At 37.4% G+C, this 18,631-nt stretch overlaps 1 protein-coding gene across 8 annotated transcripts in view; it reads left to right on the forward strand.

Moving 5' to 3' along the window:
• Nucleotides 1-18,631, forward strand: part of PMS1 (PMS1 homolog 1, mismatch repair system component) — a 75,898-nt gene that overhangs the window by 25,844 nt on the left and 31,423 nt on the right. For 6 of the 8 annotated variants that reach the window (XM_064433825.1, XM_064433823.1, XM_064433819.1 and 3 more), the window contains exons 9-14: nucleotides 826-1,721; nucleotides 5,696-6,151; nucleotides 6,700-6,830; nucleotides 14,470-14,630; nucleotides 16,362-16,549; nucleotides 16,811-16,940. In XM_064433825.1, coding sequence (XP_064289895.1) covers nucleotides 826-1,721; nucleotides 5,696-6,151; nucleotides 6,700-6,830; nucleotides 14,470-14,630; nucleotides 16,362-16,549; nucleotides 16,811-16,844 — 1,866 coding nt within the window. In that variant the 3' untranslated portion in view covers nucleotides 16,845-16,940. Of the gene's footprint in view, nucleotides 1-825; nucleotides 1,722-5,695; nucleotides 6,152-6,699; nucleotides 6,831-14,469; nucleotides 14,631-16,361; nucleotides 16,782-16,810; nucleotides 16,941-18,631 lie in introns of those variants that run through there. The other 2 variants (XM_064433826.1, XM_064433824.1) reach the window with 1 other exon arrangement.

Here is an 18,631-nt window from a genome sequence, read left to right on the forward strand (position 1 = left end):
GGGGAGTTGATTTCTCATCAAAGTACTGTTTTGTCATTATGTGTATATATTATTGACGACATCAATTAAGTGCTGCAAAAATTAGAAGGGTTTCATTGGTGGTTATTAATGTGCTTATTCAAAGTGAATATAGGTAGTCACACCAGTATATTAATCCTCTTATTCATAAAAAACTTTTGTATTTGTCTGTGTTATTCTTGTAAATGTCCTGCCTGTTAAAGGTCACTTGTATGAAAATTAATACAGCATTTTTACATTTGATTTAGTTTTCCTTTGGCATTAGAGAAAGGGTTGGAGTTTCTTTTCTCTCTTTTCTTTTTCTTTTTTTTTTTAACTTCATTTCTATTTTGGGGGGTTTGGGTTTTTTATCTTGCTTATTTCCGTCACTTGGTGCAAAGTTGAATTGGAAACATGGACCATGAAAGTAACTACACAAGCACATCCACATGAAATTGGATGTTGCTGGTGCACCTGTTTTGGCTGTAAACTTCTAATTCCATATAAGGTAGGAATAACTTTACATGATACTAGTTTAAGAAGTCAAACCCCCCTGGTTTAAGAAGTTATAAAGAAAGTATTTAATTGGTTTTGTGATATCAGAGTAAATTAGTGAAGCAGAATACATGTCACAAAATATTTGAAGTTGGAAGTGTCCAGTTCAGAATCTTTTGGAATGTGTGAACAACTGAGATGCAATGATCTGCCCAAATTTGTCTAAAGATTATTCCAAATACGAGTACTTTGCAAATTGTTCCATATTCTTGGTATCTGGCAGTTACATTTTCAGGTGCACTTGTGTGTACGTATTTTCTTTTTTTTTTCCAGGAATCTGTCTTACTTGCAGTTGAAAATGTGTTGAAATCACTGTATGGGCCACTACCTGCTGCAGTCCCTGGTGGAAGTAATAAAACAGATGTTACCTCAGAAGACATGTTTGTTCATAGAACAGACCAAACAGATGTGGCTGTTAATGAAATGGGACCATCTGGAAATGATGAGCTACATGCTCATACTTCATTCCTTTCACTCAGCAGTGATGTGCAGAACTGTCAAGCAGGAAAAAACGCAAAGATCTGCTTAAATCATCAGACGTTTAGTGGTGATAATGTACACAGTTGCCTGGACAAAAGAGAGGTTTCTAAGAGTGATGCCTTTCCAGACAGTTCCTTAAATTTATTACGTGAGGAGGAACAGAATGGACAGAATGTGGCTGATATTCAAAGTAATAGTGTTCCTGTGGACCCTGAGTCTAAAAAAGCCAGTGAGCATCTTTTGAGTTCTGATAATATTGACAAAATAGATAAAAATGAGGAAGCCTTAGTCCCTAGGGGCTTGCCTGAGATCTCTGCTGATAGCTGGAGTATGGGAAGTGCATTTAAAGACAGTCTGGGAGACAAGCTGGAGCCTGTTAAAATCTTGATTCCTGAAGTTAGAGGGACAACTAATAAGCAAAATGAATACACTGGTGAAAAAAGCAGTGAACAACAAAGCTCAAATCAAAGCATAAAGAAAAAAAATGTGATAAGTGAAAAATTTGGACGTGTGACAGCTTATGACTTAATTAATAGCAAAATAATAAAGAAACCAAAGTCTGCATTTGAATTTTTCACACATGAGTGTCGTCCAAAATTGATAGATGATAATCCAAAGACCAGCATGAATGACATCCTGCTGACAATTGAAGAGCAATGGAAGAATTTGAATGAAGAGGAAAAACAGAAGTAAGTTCAGGCTGTGTCTTGCTTCTGAATCTGGAAGCTACCAAAGAGTCACTTGTAATGAATTTTAAAAAATTGTAACATTCCAGTTATTTATGAAAAAATACATAATGAATTTTGACTAGTGAAGATTAGAATTGGTATTGTTTCACTTCAGAGTTGTGTTTTGCTATGAGCAGTTGTGCACTGCAGATTGGAATTACTCCTGCCACTGTGCTGTGCAGCAGTTGGATTAGGGACAGCAGTAATTAGGGACAGTTCTGCTGAACAGTTATTTAAGATAACAGGCAAGAAATTGACTGTTTGAATCCTACAAACTACTAAGGGCAGCCTTTACAGTATCACTCCCAATGCACTGTCCTTGAAAACAAACACGGTGATGGATGAGGCACTGTAGAGTTCTTCAGAGGTTTTACAACTTTTATTATTATAAAGTGAGAATTCTTTTTTAGGAACTTTGGTACTCGAACATTGGGTGAATTCCATTCCCCTAAATTTCATTTGTATCCCAACCTAGGCTGCCTCAGAATTGTATTTGCAAAACCCAGTCAAGTGACACAAGGAATTACTTTTCCCCCTAACCAGCTGTTCCATTGCTGGTTCAGAGACTACAGCACAGTCTAAATTTTAATCTGTTTCAAACAAGACCAAGTCTCTTCCTGGGTTAAAATCTGTGTAGTTAAATCCATATTTTTCTAAAATGAATTGTCACTTAGTTTTTGAAAGCCATCTACAAGAAAAGGAAATATTTTAATAAGACATCTGCATTGTTCTGAATGTTAGCTGTATCAGATTTAAGTGAAACCTTTTCACCCAGCTTCTGGTTTACCTAATTTAAAGTTTACTATGCAAGCAACATGCCATGATCACAAACCTATATATGTGAGAAAGTGTTTTGTCCATCTCTACATAAGCAGAAATATTAATGTAATAGTAGAAATCTACTCCAATTATATTCATGCTTTTAATGAAATGAAACAAAAGGTTCTGCCAGCTGTTTCAGAAAATTTTAATTTGCTCTGCTTTAGCTTTTGAGATTTCATGGTTGCTTTCCTGGTACAACTGTTATGTTAAAGAGTGTGCCTACAGATTAACTTTGCATTAGTTCAGGAAGGAGACCTCTCTGGTAATCAAGTTTTCCTTATATGTAGGACTGAATGCAATATATTACACACAGTGTATATATACTTTCCTTATATGTAGGATTGAATCCCATGGCTGTTGAAGGAAATTAAGAATTCACCACTAGTTGTATCAACAGATACCAGATTTCGTTTACCTTTCCACATTTGAGATCTTAAAATTGCCTCAGAGAATAGCAAATAGGAGGAGATACACAGACAACTTTTCCTGCAGAGCAGCAATCCAGAGGACTTGTGGCAGAGAACATAAGTCTTGCCTCCAGGTACTCTGGATAAATTGGGCCACCTAGAGGTAGCAACAAATGTAAATACATCAGGGCAGCCAAGTGCCACAGCTCTACTTCATGCATCCCTGCTGGCACAGCCCCACATTTCCTGGGCTCCAGTCCTTCATCCTTCTGTGATAAAGTCCTGCCTTGTGCAATGGGTGTGCATGGTTTCAGCATCTCTGTTTCTCTCCGTGGCCCCTCCATCGGGTCTCAATTAATTTAAATCCCTTTTGGGAGTAGTACAAGCACCAGATGTCTCGTAGTGACACAGGATGGCCTTTTCAAAACAAGCCAGCATTTATTACACAACCGGAATGTCAAATGTTATGGTCTTTAGGTTATAATAGAGGAGGAAAGCTCCGTGCATGTCCATGCTGGCAGCATCACATATCCCCCTGCTTTGCAAAGGGTTTCATGCCTTGCAGTCACTCGGCTCCTACTTAATACAGCTTGCATGTGTTTCTGGCCTTCATGTTTCCTGCATATCAGGCTCAGGTAGGAGTGGGAAAAATCCTTCCAAGTGCCATAACAGTGGCAGGAGTAGTTACCCTGAAGGTGTAGGAAAGGTTCAAAGTTGCACACATTGTCATGGGACTAACAAATCACCTTGTCAGCACTCTGCAGTAATTCTTCATGAGTAGATTTGTACCTTGGGAGAAACATTTTTTCAGGTAGCGTGGTCTTTGCTGTCAGAGTTTGCAACAAATACTCAAATTCAGATTATTTGTCTTATATGGGCTGAGAGACATATATTAAAAGGGGATTTTTAGTATGCTTATTAATTTGTTTGGGTTTATGTTGCAAGGGGGAAAGAATCTATCATTGGTCCATTTTTCTAGTTAAACCAAAGCTACCTTTGAAACTAGACTTTGTTCTACTCTTCCACTCTCTGCTTACATCTAGTTTTGCAAATTATCTCGGCTTTAGGTTTTGTAGCGTTAGAAAAAGATCCTGAATTTGCAGTCTTAATTCACAAAGCAGAGAAATGCTCTTCTTGTAGCACTTGTTGATTATATGTTCCTCTGTGGAATGATTTTCAGAAAGGCAAAGGAGTTCCCTCATAGTTTGTAAATCTGCAGTTTTTCTTTGATTCTGGGCAAATCACTGATATTGATGTGTATGAATTTGGAAGATGCTCACAATCAAAGTTTGTAAGATTAGAATTTTTCTGGTGGTAGCCTAAACTGACAGGCAAGTTGGACTTTGTTTGGAAGTGCTTTCATTTCGGATTATCAGCCATCACTAAAAGCTCAATTCTCCTACACTTAAATATTTTCCTGCATTACAGTTAGGTCTCTTCAAAACAAAGTATTTATTGATCTGGTCAAAGCTGTAAATGAATTTGGGATTAAAAAAATTCTGTTCAAGTGATTTCATCCATTCATTTTAAAAGTAGCAGATGTTTTTTATCTCAATGTTTGCTCCATATTTTCTAGGACGTGATTTATTGCAAGAAACTATTTAAGCTGACTTTTTTAGTTAACTAAATATTGGTACCATATGTGAATGCTAGCACATCATAATTAATTGCAAATGGTGACCCTTTTGTTGACCTTAATTTTCCAGCGTGCATACACATAATTGAATCAAACTGTTCCAGCAAGTAGCAATAAATAAATATGACCAGCTAAAATACTTATTTCCAATACTAACATATGATAGTACTACTTTTTTTTTGGTTTTGTTTTAATTGAAGATTAGACTGGTTTGAATTACCTTCTAGAATTCAGACTATCAAATATGGGCAAAAAGAGGCAGTTCAGCAAATCACAACCTTTGCTTTCAGAAAAGTAAAATTCATAAGCAGTAGACAAGCATAAACCTGGGACCTATAAATGTTTAGTTATCTCACTGACATTTATAAACTCATTAAGAATCCATTCATGTTGTAGAGGTTTAGTATGTAGTAATGTTTTAACCATTTAGACAGCATTTAGGAGTAGTTTTTTATTGACTGTTTCTGAAAAATCTGTAAGATTGATTATTACTTACCTATATAACCTCTATTCTTACACTTCATACTGCTAATTTTAGGCCATTTGAAATCAAATAGGCTTTTAAGTAAGTAAGACTTGGGCTTAGGAAATTATTCAAGTTCCTAAGTCCTGCTGGGTCCCATGGCTTCCCCTGGAAGGCTGTAGAGTTCCAGAAGCTCTAACTTCTTTGTGAATTGAGCTGGATGTGCCTGTGACAAAAACTCCTTCCAAAACTCTTGATTTGATTGCAAATTAAACAGGGGACTGAGGTGAAAAGTACCTTGCTGTTGATCTTTATATTGTGCACTCTATTCCTTACAGTAATAGTTCCTCCCCCTTACAGTATTTGAGGTTTTGCTGGCTTTCTTGATGGAGGAAGATTTCCTGCTTTTGTTCAAGATGTGATGTAATAGAGGCACCGTCACCATCTCCATTGCAGTGGGCAGCATGTTGATGTGGGTACTTGAATGGACCATGGATGTGGTTCTTGGCTCTTGAAATGGTTACCTTTCCTTCTGCTTTAGTGTGTTAGGGATTGGGGTCTGGAGCTTTTTATCTGCTGATGCTACTGGTTTGTTTTCTCCTTTAAGTTATGAAATAAAAGCCACTAAGGACCAGGAACGGTACAACAGAGAGGTCAAGAAAGCCAATGCACAGCCAATGCACCGACCAGCAAAGGAGGCAGAAAAACACAAACACAAGCTGAAGAGTTCTTCATCTGACCAGCAGAAGCTTGACAAGATATTTCAAAACCAGATTGAAAAGAAGGGGAAACTGGAACAGCCTGTGAAAATTGTGACAGTGCCTTTTTCTCTGAGTTCCTGTAGACGTCACCTTCAGAGGCAAGAGAGAGATGTTTCAGATGAACATGAGCTTTTCCTGATCCGTCGCCAGAGTTTTCCTGATGTCTGGATACTTGCTTCTGAAAAAAATGTCAAGTTGCTGAATCCATATAGACTGGAAGAGGCCCTGCTATGTAAGAGATTATTGGTGAACCATAAGCTTCCAGTAGAGAAACTGGACAGTCCAATTGTGTTAACAGACAGGTATAGTACTATTGAGCAAAAATGTGTATGTATGAAATATCAGATGATAATTCTTTATAGTAAAACTCTGGCAAGGCCCTGTTTGCTAATCCTGTGCTCATTTGTGCACTCATTTATCTATGAGATAAACAAAACAGAGTTTTGGTTTTCATACTTTGATTTTGAAGCGCTGAGCACACTTGGTCCTATTCTAGTTGAAATAAGTATGATTTTTGGCCAGTTTCATTGGTAGTGCAGCAAATACAAATTTCTTCCCCTGGAAGAAAATTAAATGCTCCACATTTTCACAACTTCACTTTAGCTGATTTTCCTCCAAGAATTAGGAAATGGTTGATAGAATTATTATTGCTGTATGCCTAAGCTTGGTCCCCTCACTAAGATAAGTGATTAGTTCTCATTTTATTCCTTTAAACCATTGCTTTTCCAAAATACTTTATAAAATCTTGGTGACTCCTTATCACTTAATATCTTTTTCTGTGGTTTTTGCACATGTGTAATTTTCACATAAGAAATGTTGGTTTTTAACACTTTGGGGATTTTTTTTCCAGTCTTATTGGTGGATCTCAGTATATGGCTGCTCTTTATAAAATGCAGAAGAATTACCAGAGTTTCCGTGGATCAGGTTATTTGTCAGATCCAAGGCTTGTAGCAAATGGATTCCAGATAAAAGTGGTAGAAGGTATGATGGTTTTAAAATCTATTAGTTGCATTGGAGCTTGTTTCCTATGATTTAATGATGTAAATTATTGTTAATGTAGATCATGTTATTCTACATCACCTTGTCACTAGTATTCTGTTTCCTTAACATTGAGATTTTATTTCTTGGCAAAGAATGTAATCTTCCACACAGAACACTGAGTAATGGAAACTGATGACTGAAGAGAAAACTTTAATAGTATTTCAAAGAATACTCTGAAATGCATGTTTTCCTCACTTCTTTCTTCTTTTCTCAAAATGCTTAATGCCCATATGCTTAATTGCCGTTCTGATATAATTTAGATTAAACTGATAGGAATTCCTGAGCCCAGGCACCTTCTGGAGGTATATGCTTTAGCTGACCTACTCCTGTACAGCTGAGCAGTTGAGGAGGTCCAGTAAGGAGCTGGATCCTGGTTCATGTCATACTTTTCTATTAAAATTGTAACCCAGAGCCCAAAGGGGCCAGCAAAGAGATGGTCAAAGGATCACCACACCTTTTCTCACAGTTTGATCTGAATACATTTTGAAGGAGTATATTTTCAGTACCTCTGTTGATCACAGAAAAATGCATTTCATATAAGATTTTTTTACTTTATCAAGAGAGCTCAAAGGTCCTGACATCTTTCTGAAGAGTGCTTTCTAGGGATGCATTGGAAACACAGGGGTGACCCAGTGGAGGTTCTGCAGATCACGAATTCTATAGCAGAATTCCAAGAAAAGCAAGCATCTTTGGGGGTAGCACCTAGCTGACAGCTCAGGGAAAAGTTTGGCCATAAGAGCTGTTAGAAATGCTATAGCTTTGTGTGTTACAGATCCCCACATATGTACAGTGATGACAGATGTACTGTAACATATGGGATCTTTTAAGGGTAGATACAAAAAAGGGATGTAGACCAACTCCTTCACTCAGAGGCTGGTTCTTGTGAAGAACAGAGCCAAAGCTGTTTTCCTTACTGGATCATGCACAGCAAAAACAGAGAAACTTCCTTCTGACTGACTAAATCTCTACATAAATACCAACACCTTAATAGAAGAGGTGTTGGTATTAATCTTGATAATAATCATGGTGTGAATGATTAGGAAAATAAAGCACATACTGTTAGAGGCTGCTCTTACATGGTTTACTCAGACAAGCAAATCAAAAGCTGAGGAGGTCTATGATAGGTCCTTAGGCAAATATGGGAGACAGGGATTGTGGCTTAGCACTTTTGCTCACCAACCTTTTTTTTTTTAAATCCTGATATTCTAAGTTTGCTCAAAATCTAATTAATGTAAACTAGACATGAATAAATTGAATGTGAAAATTTGAAGACAAATCATTTTTCATGTGTCTTGTCAGTCATATTTATAAGCTTCTGCTGATGACATTATAGCAGTTACAGCCTTTTTAATTAAAAGAGCATGCCACTGTAGATGAAAATAGAAATAGCAGCTAACAAATGGAATTTATTTCTTTTTCACAGCTTTTTTCAAACTGACCCAAGGATTTCTTCTTAATCAGTTTCTCCTCTTTTTCTTAAACTTGTCCCTGAAATACAATAACTTCTACAAATACATATTAGAGTTGATTTTTAGACACACAGGTATTAATTTTTAACATTCCTAATGTGTCCTTTTCTGGGAATTTCACTATGATGTTTAAGGTTATTTAATTCATAGATTCTTGTATAATCTTTACAGAAAGGGACCTGCATACCAGGACTGATTAGTCCCACTTAGACCTGAATATTCTTTAGGATCTCTCAGCTCTGAGAGAACCAGTTTGTTTCATAAAAGATCTTTCACAATCCTTATAGAAGCATTACTTTTTTTCACTGTCTGTATTCAGTGTCTGTTTTTGTGGGGTTTTTGAAATTCAGACACATCCTGAAAGAGAGGCATCATGATGTTTTGGAGCTAGAATTTCCTTCAGAACAGTTATGTTTCTTCAGGATATATTGTCAATTTTTTGGTCCTGAGGTTCCTACTTTGCATGGTGGATGATGCTTTCTGTGGAGAGGTTCTGGAGTGGAAATGTGCCATTAACCCATGGTAACTGGAGAGTTTCTCCTTAGCAGCATCCATAGGAGAACACCAAAATCCCATTCTCTGTGCATACGACCTTTGTAACTAATTTTTTCCAAACTTTTTGGATTGATTGGATCAGTCCTAGTATTTGCTGTTTCTCAGCTGAAAAGTCAGCTCTTTTTCTCTGTCAGGGTCATATTCAGCAGCAGCACATTCAGAAGTCTGTGTTTTCCTCTGGGACTTCAGCCCTGGTATGGTCAGAACAGATAGTCCTTTCTGACTGCTGAATGATTTCTCATTAATAGACCCTTATTAGCACTTGTTAATATGCATGGCTTCCTTTTTCATCCTGAGTGAAGAGTTTTCTTTTCTGTAGTAGAAAGTTTACTTTCTCTGCCAGAGAGATCCTCTTATGTCTCAAATAAATTTGTTGATTGATTAATTGATTGATTTCTTAAGATTTGAATTTCAGCATACAAGTAGTATTTCTAGTAATTCCTTTTTGCAAAATAACAAGCCTCTCTGTTGATCTATGCAAATAAGTCTGTGATGCCATCATAGCTCTAAGATACCTCCCAAAACAAGAGCAAAGGAAATGTAGCTGCTCCAATTTGGCATTCAGAAATTTTAGTCATAGAATAAGCTTTCCTTGACCCGTGGTGGTTTCTTAAGAGGACTGTCAGTTTAGTAGCTTGCACTGATTATTTGTTCAAATCTCTACAGATACTCTTCTACCAAATAAGAGAAGGACCCAGAGTATTGTTACTCATTACCATGTATTAAGTCTACTCATAATACCCAGATGCTAACTTGGAACACTGGACCTCTTGCCTTTGGTATTGTGCACCCCACTAGGACAGTTTCCTAGATGACTATTGGTGCCATAAGTTTTAGCTTTCATATTTTGCAGATTCTGTACTGCCTTAGTGTGTAACTCTGAACTTCATATAAAGTGTGAGCAAGTTCTCCTCACAGTTTAGTCAGACAAAACAAACCTTTTCCAGCCCAAGAACCAAGGACACCGTTGCAGCTTTGGGCCCAAAAATTGTAAACAATGGCAAATTGAGGGGAGCAAACTGGGAAGATGGGACTTCATACCTGAAGCTGTAATTGGACAGTTAACCCCAATATGTAAATGGGCCAAAACTTATAAAAGTGTGAAAATTCATGACTGGTCATCCATCTTGGGTCCATCTTGGGTGTAGCCACAGCTGGGCTCTTGTACTGCCCAAGGTGTATCCTTTGAAGGTTTTTTAATAAATTCCTACTTTATTCCTTTAACACTGTCTAGCCTCTGTTCCAGGTAGCCTCTCTAGGCATCACTACAATGATTTAAATTTAAATATAGGACTTTATATCGGTTTATTCCTTATTTCCTTATGGCGTTGGGGTGTTTAACAAATCTGACTGCTTATTTATTAAAAAACCCTGAGCAGCTGCCTTAATTTGGGAGGTGACCAGTAATTCCTGTGTTGCATTAGGTTTGCATCTCAACTGATCTTTTTTAAAAATGCTTCTTTGCAGTTCAGAATCTTAGCTTCTGGTAACTTGTGGCACAGAGGGGGCTTTTTATGAAGATTTTCATTCTTATGGTTTCTTACATGAAAAACAACCCACCCAGAAAGTATCAATTTTTCCTTATTTGAGTGACATGTGAGGGGCAGTGTCATTCATAGGATAAAAAATTACTCATTAATTAATCTTGGGATTAATACTCAGAAATTGGATTTTATTTCCTTGCAGTGCTTGGAATTCATAGAAATACAACTCTGGTCTTTAATGGCCAACACCTTTTAGCTAGTGGGGTGGTTCTGATCTTTATTTACTTTCATAATTTACCAGGAGTCTTTCTCACAGGCCTTGCTCTGAACCCCATGGCACCATGTGGCACTAGATACTCTACTTCTAGTAGGTTTTTGAAAGGTCTAATTAGCTATTTACTTCCTGAAAAGAACTCAGTTCCACGTTAGTTTTATTCTTGTTCTGCCATTTTGGTTGGAAAACTCCTTAAATGTCTGTATTTTCACAAATGCACCTTTGGATGTTAATTTTTGCAAGAGTGTGGGAGTTGAAGGCCTTGCTTGCCTATTGTTTCATTTGAGGATAAGTCTGCCCCTTGAATGTGTTCTTGCTAGAAGACAGAAAGGAAATCTACCTTTACTCTCTTCAGAGACTCTATATGACTGCAGCCAGAGTTGTTCCAAGTGTTCTGGATTTTGGAAGTGTCCCATCTGCCTCATGTTTTTGGTAGGCTAAGATCTTTGTATTGTCTCCCTGTTTCTCTTAATATTATATTAACTGCTCATCAGTCTAAGGAGTTTTCAACTAGATTTTTCTCTGGATAGCTCACAGTGAAAAACATGTTGTGAAATAGCCAAGAAAATACTTCTTGCTGTCAGTGTGTCAGTTAAGCAAAATCAATGGTTTCTTTGTGGAATGTGCCAGTTGTTGTAATTTGCAAAGCTGTGACGCTGAGCTCCAGTCTGTCTTCCACTGCCCTCCCACCCCCTCGTGTTCTGGCCTTACTGAGGCTTCAAGTGATGCTACCTTTGGGAGAGCAGTCTGTTTGCTTTTACTTAATAAAGCAAATTACTTAATACTCAGTGTTCTGGGACCTGCCAGGCATTTGTTTGCTCACAGTGACCCCTACGTGCAGGGAACACTTCAAGAAGTAAGATGGATTACTTTCTGTCCAGTTCTCCTTAAGATGTGTTTATTATATGTGCCTTCACTGCACATCTGTCTGTTTGCCTTTGGGAAAGGCCTAGAGAGAGATGGGAATTCTTGGCTGGAGAGGAACTGAGAGCAAGGAACACACCTTAGCTGGTATTGTATCAATGCTGGCTCTTGGGCCATGCTCCAAGGCAGGCTTTTAGGGTAGAATTGTCTGGCCCATGCAGTCAACATGACTATATCCAAAGAATGTGCTTATAAGGCCTCAAAGAGCAGTAATAGGTAAATAACCCATTGATCTTGGTGATACAGACTGCCTCAGCTCTTGTAACCCTCCAGTGGAGAACCATGCTGCAATTTAATTTCAGTTTGATTTTGACTACAGTCTGGGAGATAGACAGTGTTATAGAGTCACCTAATCTAGGTGGCAGCTGGAAGGGAGCAGTTTTTCCTGGCCATCAAGAAGGAATTATCGAAAGGTGATTGCAAATGCTTTGTTTGGAAGGAGAAAGGGGAAATTTGTAACAATGAGAAATCCACATTTTTACTTACTTGAAGGCTAGTTTATTTGTTCATGGAATCACTTTCCTTGGAAGTTGCAAAATGTTTCAGAGAAACTACTATGGCAACTGTTTGAGAACTGCTGTTTGAATACTCAAAAATCCTAATATATATTTTGTCAAAAATTTACAAGTACACTGAGGCTTGGACATCTGCTTATATCATCAAGTGTTGCCAATATCAGAGTTCCTGCAGAGGCTTGCAGATAAATACTTGTTAATCAGCATGCAGTGGGGCTACTTTGCAGTTTAAAGAATGTTAGCAGAAAAGGAGAGTGACACACAAACAGAAATACCAAAGAAATAAACCTCCCTTAGCCAGGGTTTGTATTGGTTGTTCTTATGTTAAACTTTCAAGCCCACTCTGACTTTCAGATGGAAGAGGAAAATGGTGAAGTCAAATCTGGCTGTCAAAATTTGCAGGTGGAACAATGGCTATTGCTGAAGCTGAGGAGTATATGAGGAAATGTTTTGCTGTCATAAAATTTTAAAAGGAAGCACAGGAAATACAGGTTTTTAAACTGAATGTCTAAATACCTGAAACTTAAAAAAATTTGTGTCAGAGGGCTAATTATTAAAAGGTTTTCAAATAGACTAATTCCTAATTTTAGAGAGAAAGCAGCATAATCAAATGATCTGGAATAGTTCCTCAAATCTAATCTGTAATTAAATCAAAAATAGGACAGAAATTAAGAGAAAAGAGCTGAAGGAGATTTTAAAAAGAGATTTTATCTTTTCCTCCTGTCCCTTACTGACAGGCTTGCCCATGGGGGAATATTAGCATAGTACATCATCTTTCCTCACCGTAATATCTGCCAAACTTTCATATAATTTAACATTTTGCTTTAAGCTGAATCTGAACACAGGTTTTACGGTATTATATAAAAATATGTCTCTGCTTCCTGGCTGCAGTGAGGGAAAAGCAGCTTGAAAAAGAGAAGGAAGACAATTCTGGGTGAAAAATGAAATAAAGTTTCAGATGTAAAGCAGTGTTTAATACATAGCTAGAAGAAGATTATGTGATTTTTGGGGGGAGGGGGGATGAGGGGCTGTTCCCTATATCAGATTCCCACTGGTCAAAGTATCTCATGGCATGAAGCTTAAAAAGGCCCAAGAGCATTTTTTACCCAGTGACACACCCATATTTAGGGAAATTTCAACCTGCACAGTTATCCTGTTCATCTTATTTAATGACTGTCAGATAGTGCCTGGCCATGGATAACTCAGCTTTATTCTACCAGCTAATGAAGGTACATCATGCTGACTTATGATGCATACATATTTTCTCTCACTTCTGAAATATTTCTTGTTTTTGTTTGGATTAGGAGCAGGAATTATCTCTTCTGAGAGTTTGGAACAATCTATTTGTCTCCAGCTCTTTTGACTTTACAAAAACCATTTATGACTTGAGCTGAAGGTAATTTATCCTTCCTGGACCATTACATGAGAGTGGATTTATTTTCATTAGTAATTCAGTTTTTCTATGTCTGTGTCAAAGTTCATGCTTGCTAGACTTGTAGGGGAGGAAAAGGGAAGGTAGGTGTGCAGGTTGGGCTGAGGTTTCTGTGCACACAACATGAATGAGAGGATAGCCTGAATGAGAATATGTGAGCCTGACCACCAGAGAACTTGCTTCTAACTGGCAGTGGAAAAAGTTGCTGTACCAGAACAACTTCAATCAATTTTTCTTTCCTGAAATGTGAATAAGAAGGGAAATCATACAGACCTCAATGCTTGAATACATACTCTATTAGAAAGGCTGTTTAATTTTTTATTCATCATTCCTACTCAAGAGTTTTACCTGCTCCAGCAGTGATAACATATGAATGATAATATAAAGTTAGTCACAGAGCCTCTGGTTTTATGGGTTTGAACTTTTCCTTAGATGTGGTAGGAGAAAAAACTGCTTTTTATTTCAGTAGAATCCAAATTTATTGTGATAACATTTGAACTCTACAGATGTTTAAACCACTTGCATAGGAAATAGTGCCAACACTGTTTTAATTTTTTTCAAACTAAATTGTGTTTTATTTCTAGCTTCAACTTTAATTTTATGTATGTTTAATTAAAGTCACAGAAGCTTTAATTAAAGCTGTGCTCAATACTAGGAATGTTGCAAATGTTTTAAGCATTAAACAGTGCCAGCTAGGATTTGGATTAATGTAAGCTGAGACATTTGTGATGTGAATAAACACACATCATCATAATGAAACATTGTGCAAATAAATGCTTTTCATTCCAAGGGAGGAACAAAAAAGTTTCCTAATTGTGTTGGACTAAAGTACTAAATTACTTTGCATCAGTTTAATTTTCTGTGAATTGCTATAGAATAGAAATCAAAGCAGTGCATGAATTACTGTTTTGTTTTTGTATTTTCAGGTGCTTCGGCTACAGAATGTCATCTGGAAATAGAAGGGATGGCAAATTGTCTGCCATATTATGGAATTTCTGATTTGAGAGAAATTCTGAATGCAGTAGTTAACAGAAATGCAAAGGAAGTATGTGAATGTAGGCCTCTCAAAGTGATAAATTACTTGGAGGTGAGACAGAAGCTTTCTTTTAGTATTAGCCAGCTAAACTTGTAATAATTCCTGAAAGAGCTTGAAAATCTTTCTTCAGCTTTGTGTTTTAATTAGTTCCATTGTGTTCTAAACAGAAGTTACTCTTGAAAAAGAGAGTCCTCTATCCTCTCTGAGTTGTGTATTCCTTAGCAAAATATTTCCATCAGATATACCCAAAAGCAGTCACCCAGTGTGATATAACACATGCCAAAAAGTGATTTTCACAAAGTGTTTCCAGTGTAAGACACTTTTCAAACTGGCAAGGCATTTCTCCATGTTAGGATACAAAACTGCCACAGAATGGCAGTAACTCATGTGAATGTTTTCTGTGCAAATAAATAAATTGTCCATCCAGAGACAATAATGGCATGAAGTTTCAGAGATAACTGATAAATGTGGTACTAGTTAATGCTGGAGTAACCAACAGCAATAGTAATCACTTCCTGTCTAGCTGTTTCACTAATTCTCTTCAATTCCAGACCTCTTCAAAAAGGTTACCAAAGTATATGTAAAGTCTCTTTTTACTTGGGCATTTATAAGATACCTTCCTGAATTGGGTTACCTCAAACTGGGACCTAGGCACATACTTACACAGGGTATAAGTTTCGTCTTTTAAGCATTATTACACAAATCTTTCCCTATCTTGTGAGGGTTTGCAGCAAGTGATTCTGTTATGTACTACTCAGCCAGTCTCCTGCACTCAGGAAAGAAGCTTAACGAAGGGATAAGTTCAGTGTTGAGACAGCAGTGGTTTGTAAAAAGCCCCAGATAACTGTAAAAGCTGTTATTCAGAAATAAGCACTGAATTTTTTGGCCATTCTGGGAGGTTAAACACTGGAAATGCCATTCATTGTCATGTTCAGAATCACAACTTTAATCATTCATTTCATGTTTGAGCAGGCAGCACGTCTGCAGCTTTTGCTGTCAGTAGATAGATGCAGAAGAAAGCACAAGTTGAAGCAGCAGACTTACAGGGTATAAAACAGTCCACAGTGATCTTTTTCCCACTTGGAGGAGTGGGAGAAAATCTCAGACAAAGAAAATGAGATGATTTAGATTAAATCATTATGAATGGTGCTCAGGTTTGTACAGTATGAAGGGAGGTTGTGTGCCACATACATTTCTGTCTAGGTAATGTGACTTACTTACAGAAGGGAAGGCAGTGGCAGGGAAGCCCATCTTGGAGGAAACACAACTTCTTTTTGAAGTTCCTTAGTTCTTTGAGGGAGGGTGGGTGCTTCAGCAGTCACTTCTGCTTTCTAGTGTTAAGTGGATGCAATAGACCATAGTAAATACAAATTAATCTATGAAGTTTTGCTGTAGTATTTTTGAAATTGTACTTACTGACTGCTTGAATTAATTTATGATACCTCTAAAGTTTGTGGTGTGAAATGTGTCTTGTGAACTAGTAAACATGTACAACTGATGCTGGTGACAACAGGAAATAAGAAACAGAAAGCATCTTGCAAAAAGACATAACCAGGGGGCTGATTGTGCATGCCTCCATTGTAGAAATGTCATGAACTGACCAGTAAAAATTGTTTAAAGTTATATTTAGATTTCTGAGATTTGGAATATTTAGCAGCAGAAAAGGATGACCTTTAAACAGTGAGTTTTTAATTCCTGTTTTGTGGTAGCCATAGGCTGATGTGTTAAAAAGTGGTGTTTTAAAAACTATTGGGGTTTTGATTTTGTTTTTCCTTTCCACAGGGAGAAGCAGTACGTTTAGCTCGGCAGCTGCCCTTACATTTGTCAAAAGAAGATGTGCAAAACACAATTTACAGGATGAAGCAACAGCTTGGAAAGGAAAATAAAGGCTGTGTTCATGGTCGTCCTTTTTTTCATCACTTAACAGATATTCCAGAAGTTGACAAGCACAACTCCATGGAAATTATTCAGTAAATGGAACATTTTGTTTGGGGTCATACTTCTCTTGCTTAATTTTGATCACTACTCTGTAATTTCAGTATGTTTTGTGCAAAGCTTTGTTAAATGACTTTTCATTGTTACATGTTCACCTCCTAAAGACTTCATTTAAATAAAAATGCTATTTGAAAACAGAAAAAAGTACTGTAGAAAAACAACTCACCACTATTTTTTTAAAAAAATTTATTAAAGAAATGTTCTCAACTGGTTTCCTCCTTCTCTTATTGCTGCAGGTTTAAGAAATACCAGTATGTCAGAATTTTTTAGATGTGAAGTGGTTAGAAGTTGCTTTCAACAGAGCATGGCAAAGTTTATTATACTAAGGACTTCAGCTGTTAATATTCAAAGGAATGCCAGATAGCTGTAAGTATTTGAATATGGCATTGCCATATGAAGTTATTATAGTTAGATTTCTATGGTGTTGTATTTCTATCTGGAAATTCTTAGCTCATGTAAATGAGTATTGACAGCCCGAGTATCCAATCTCCAAAAATTCTACACTTACAGAAGTGTGGTTCTTAAAAGTACAGTACATAAGTTTAAAAACTTCAGATCAACAAAAACTGGCCAGTTCCCTGAAAGCAAAATGGATGTGAGTCACAGGAGCACAGGTTGGCACTGAAATCAGGTGCCCATGGATGTTTATTGGTGCAGTGCTATACACAAACTGTTTGGGGGTGGGAAACATAAACTGTCCTCCCTCAGGGAGAATGTGGCATAACTAGGGCATAGTCTGCTATATAGAGAGCTACTGATTTTGGTAAACTGGTTCATTCTCTTTCTACCAGAACACAATGTTTACTCCTCTATTTCAAGTAGTGGCCTACTTCTGTAAACCTAGGCCTTCTGTGCACAGCAGATGCCTTGTCTCTGGAAGAGTGTTTTAAAAGTTTCAAGTGCACCTGAAAATTCCTGTTTATTCCCAGCTGTTGTTTGCAAACCTTGGCACTATAAAAATGTGGTGGTAGGACCTAGCTTTGTAGTGTTCTGTGGCTGCTGGGTAAGTGGTTGAAGGTTGCTGAAAGGCCCAAGTGCAAGTTAGTTTGGGGACAGGAGTGTTGGACCAGACAAGCAAACGTAGTGTTTGAATGTGTAAATCACTGATGCTGAACTGGTGAGCTAATTTAAGAAATCACATCACAGCCATACATCACAACATGTAAATTCTAACCTGAAAGGCAATGATTATCAATTCTAACCTGAAAGGCAAGGATTATCTTTTTCACAGAGCCTGTTGCAACAGAGCAAGAGGTAATTGTTTTAAACCAAAGGAGGATTGATCTATATAAGAAAGTTTTTTAAAATGAGGGTGGTAAGGCACTAGAACAGGTTACTCAGACACACAGTAGATGACCCATCTGTGGAAATACTCAAGGTCAGATGGGATGGGGCTCTGGGCAACTCGATCTAGTGAAGATGTCCCTGCTCACTGCAGGGGACCTTTATGATTATTTCTTTATGCCATTAAAGTAAGTTTGTCCTTTTCATAAAGAGCAAGGATGATCAGAGGACACAAGCAGGATAGCTTTCCAAGCTTAATGGTAGCAAGGTACAAAATGAGAATGTCACTTGCAAACTGGACACTTGGCTCTAAATGTCACTCAGTGCAGAAGATGTGAATTTTTAGAATCGATGTGAGAAGGTGGATGGAGATAGAGAAAGGAGACGTGACCCTTGGCTCTGGTGGGGAAACAGGATCCCAGCCTTGCATGGGATACAGAAGGTTATAGTTTGTTTATTTTTATTCTTGTTGGAATACAAATTCTGAGAGTTTAGAGAGGTGCCATTACCGTGGGAAAAGCCAGAAGCAAGCTGCAGAATGGAAGTTTATCTCCTGACTAAGGTTGTTGGAAATTAAATTAATGTGTGCACCACTTTTATTGAGTTTGGAGTATAATATACAGTGTTTAATGAGATTAATAATTGCTGCTTCTTTTCCAAAAGGTAAGATAGCTATATCCTAATTATACCGAAGCCAGTGCGAGTATCTTTCGTAACACTTGAGTCTACATCAAGAGGACAAGTGTTAATTGGTATTCAGGCCCTAGACTGAG

Source organism: Passer domesticus, chromosome 10, assembly GCF_036417665.1.
Source record: "Passer domesticus isolate bPasDom1 chromosome 10, bPasDom1.hap1, whole genome shotgun sequence".
In the NCBI taxonomy this organism is placed as follows: domain Eukaryota; kingdom Metazoa; phylum Chordata; class Aves; order Passeriformes; family Passeridae; genus Passer; species Passer domesticus.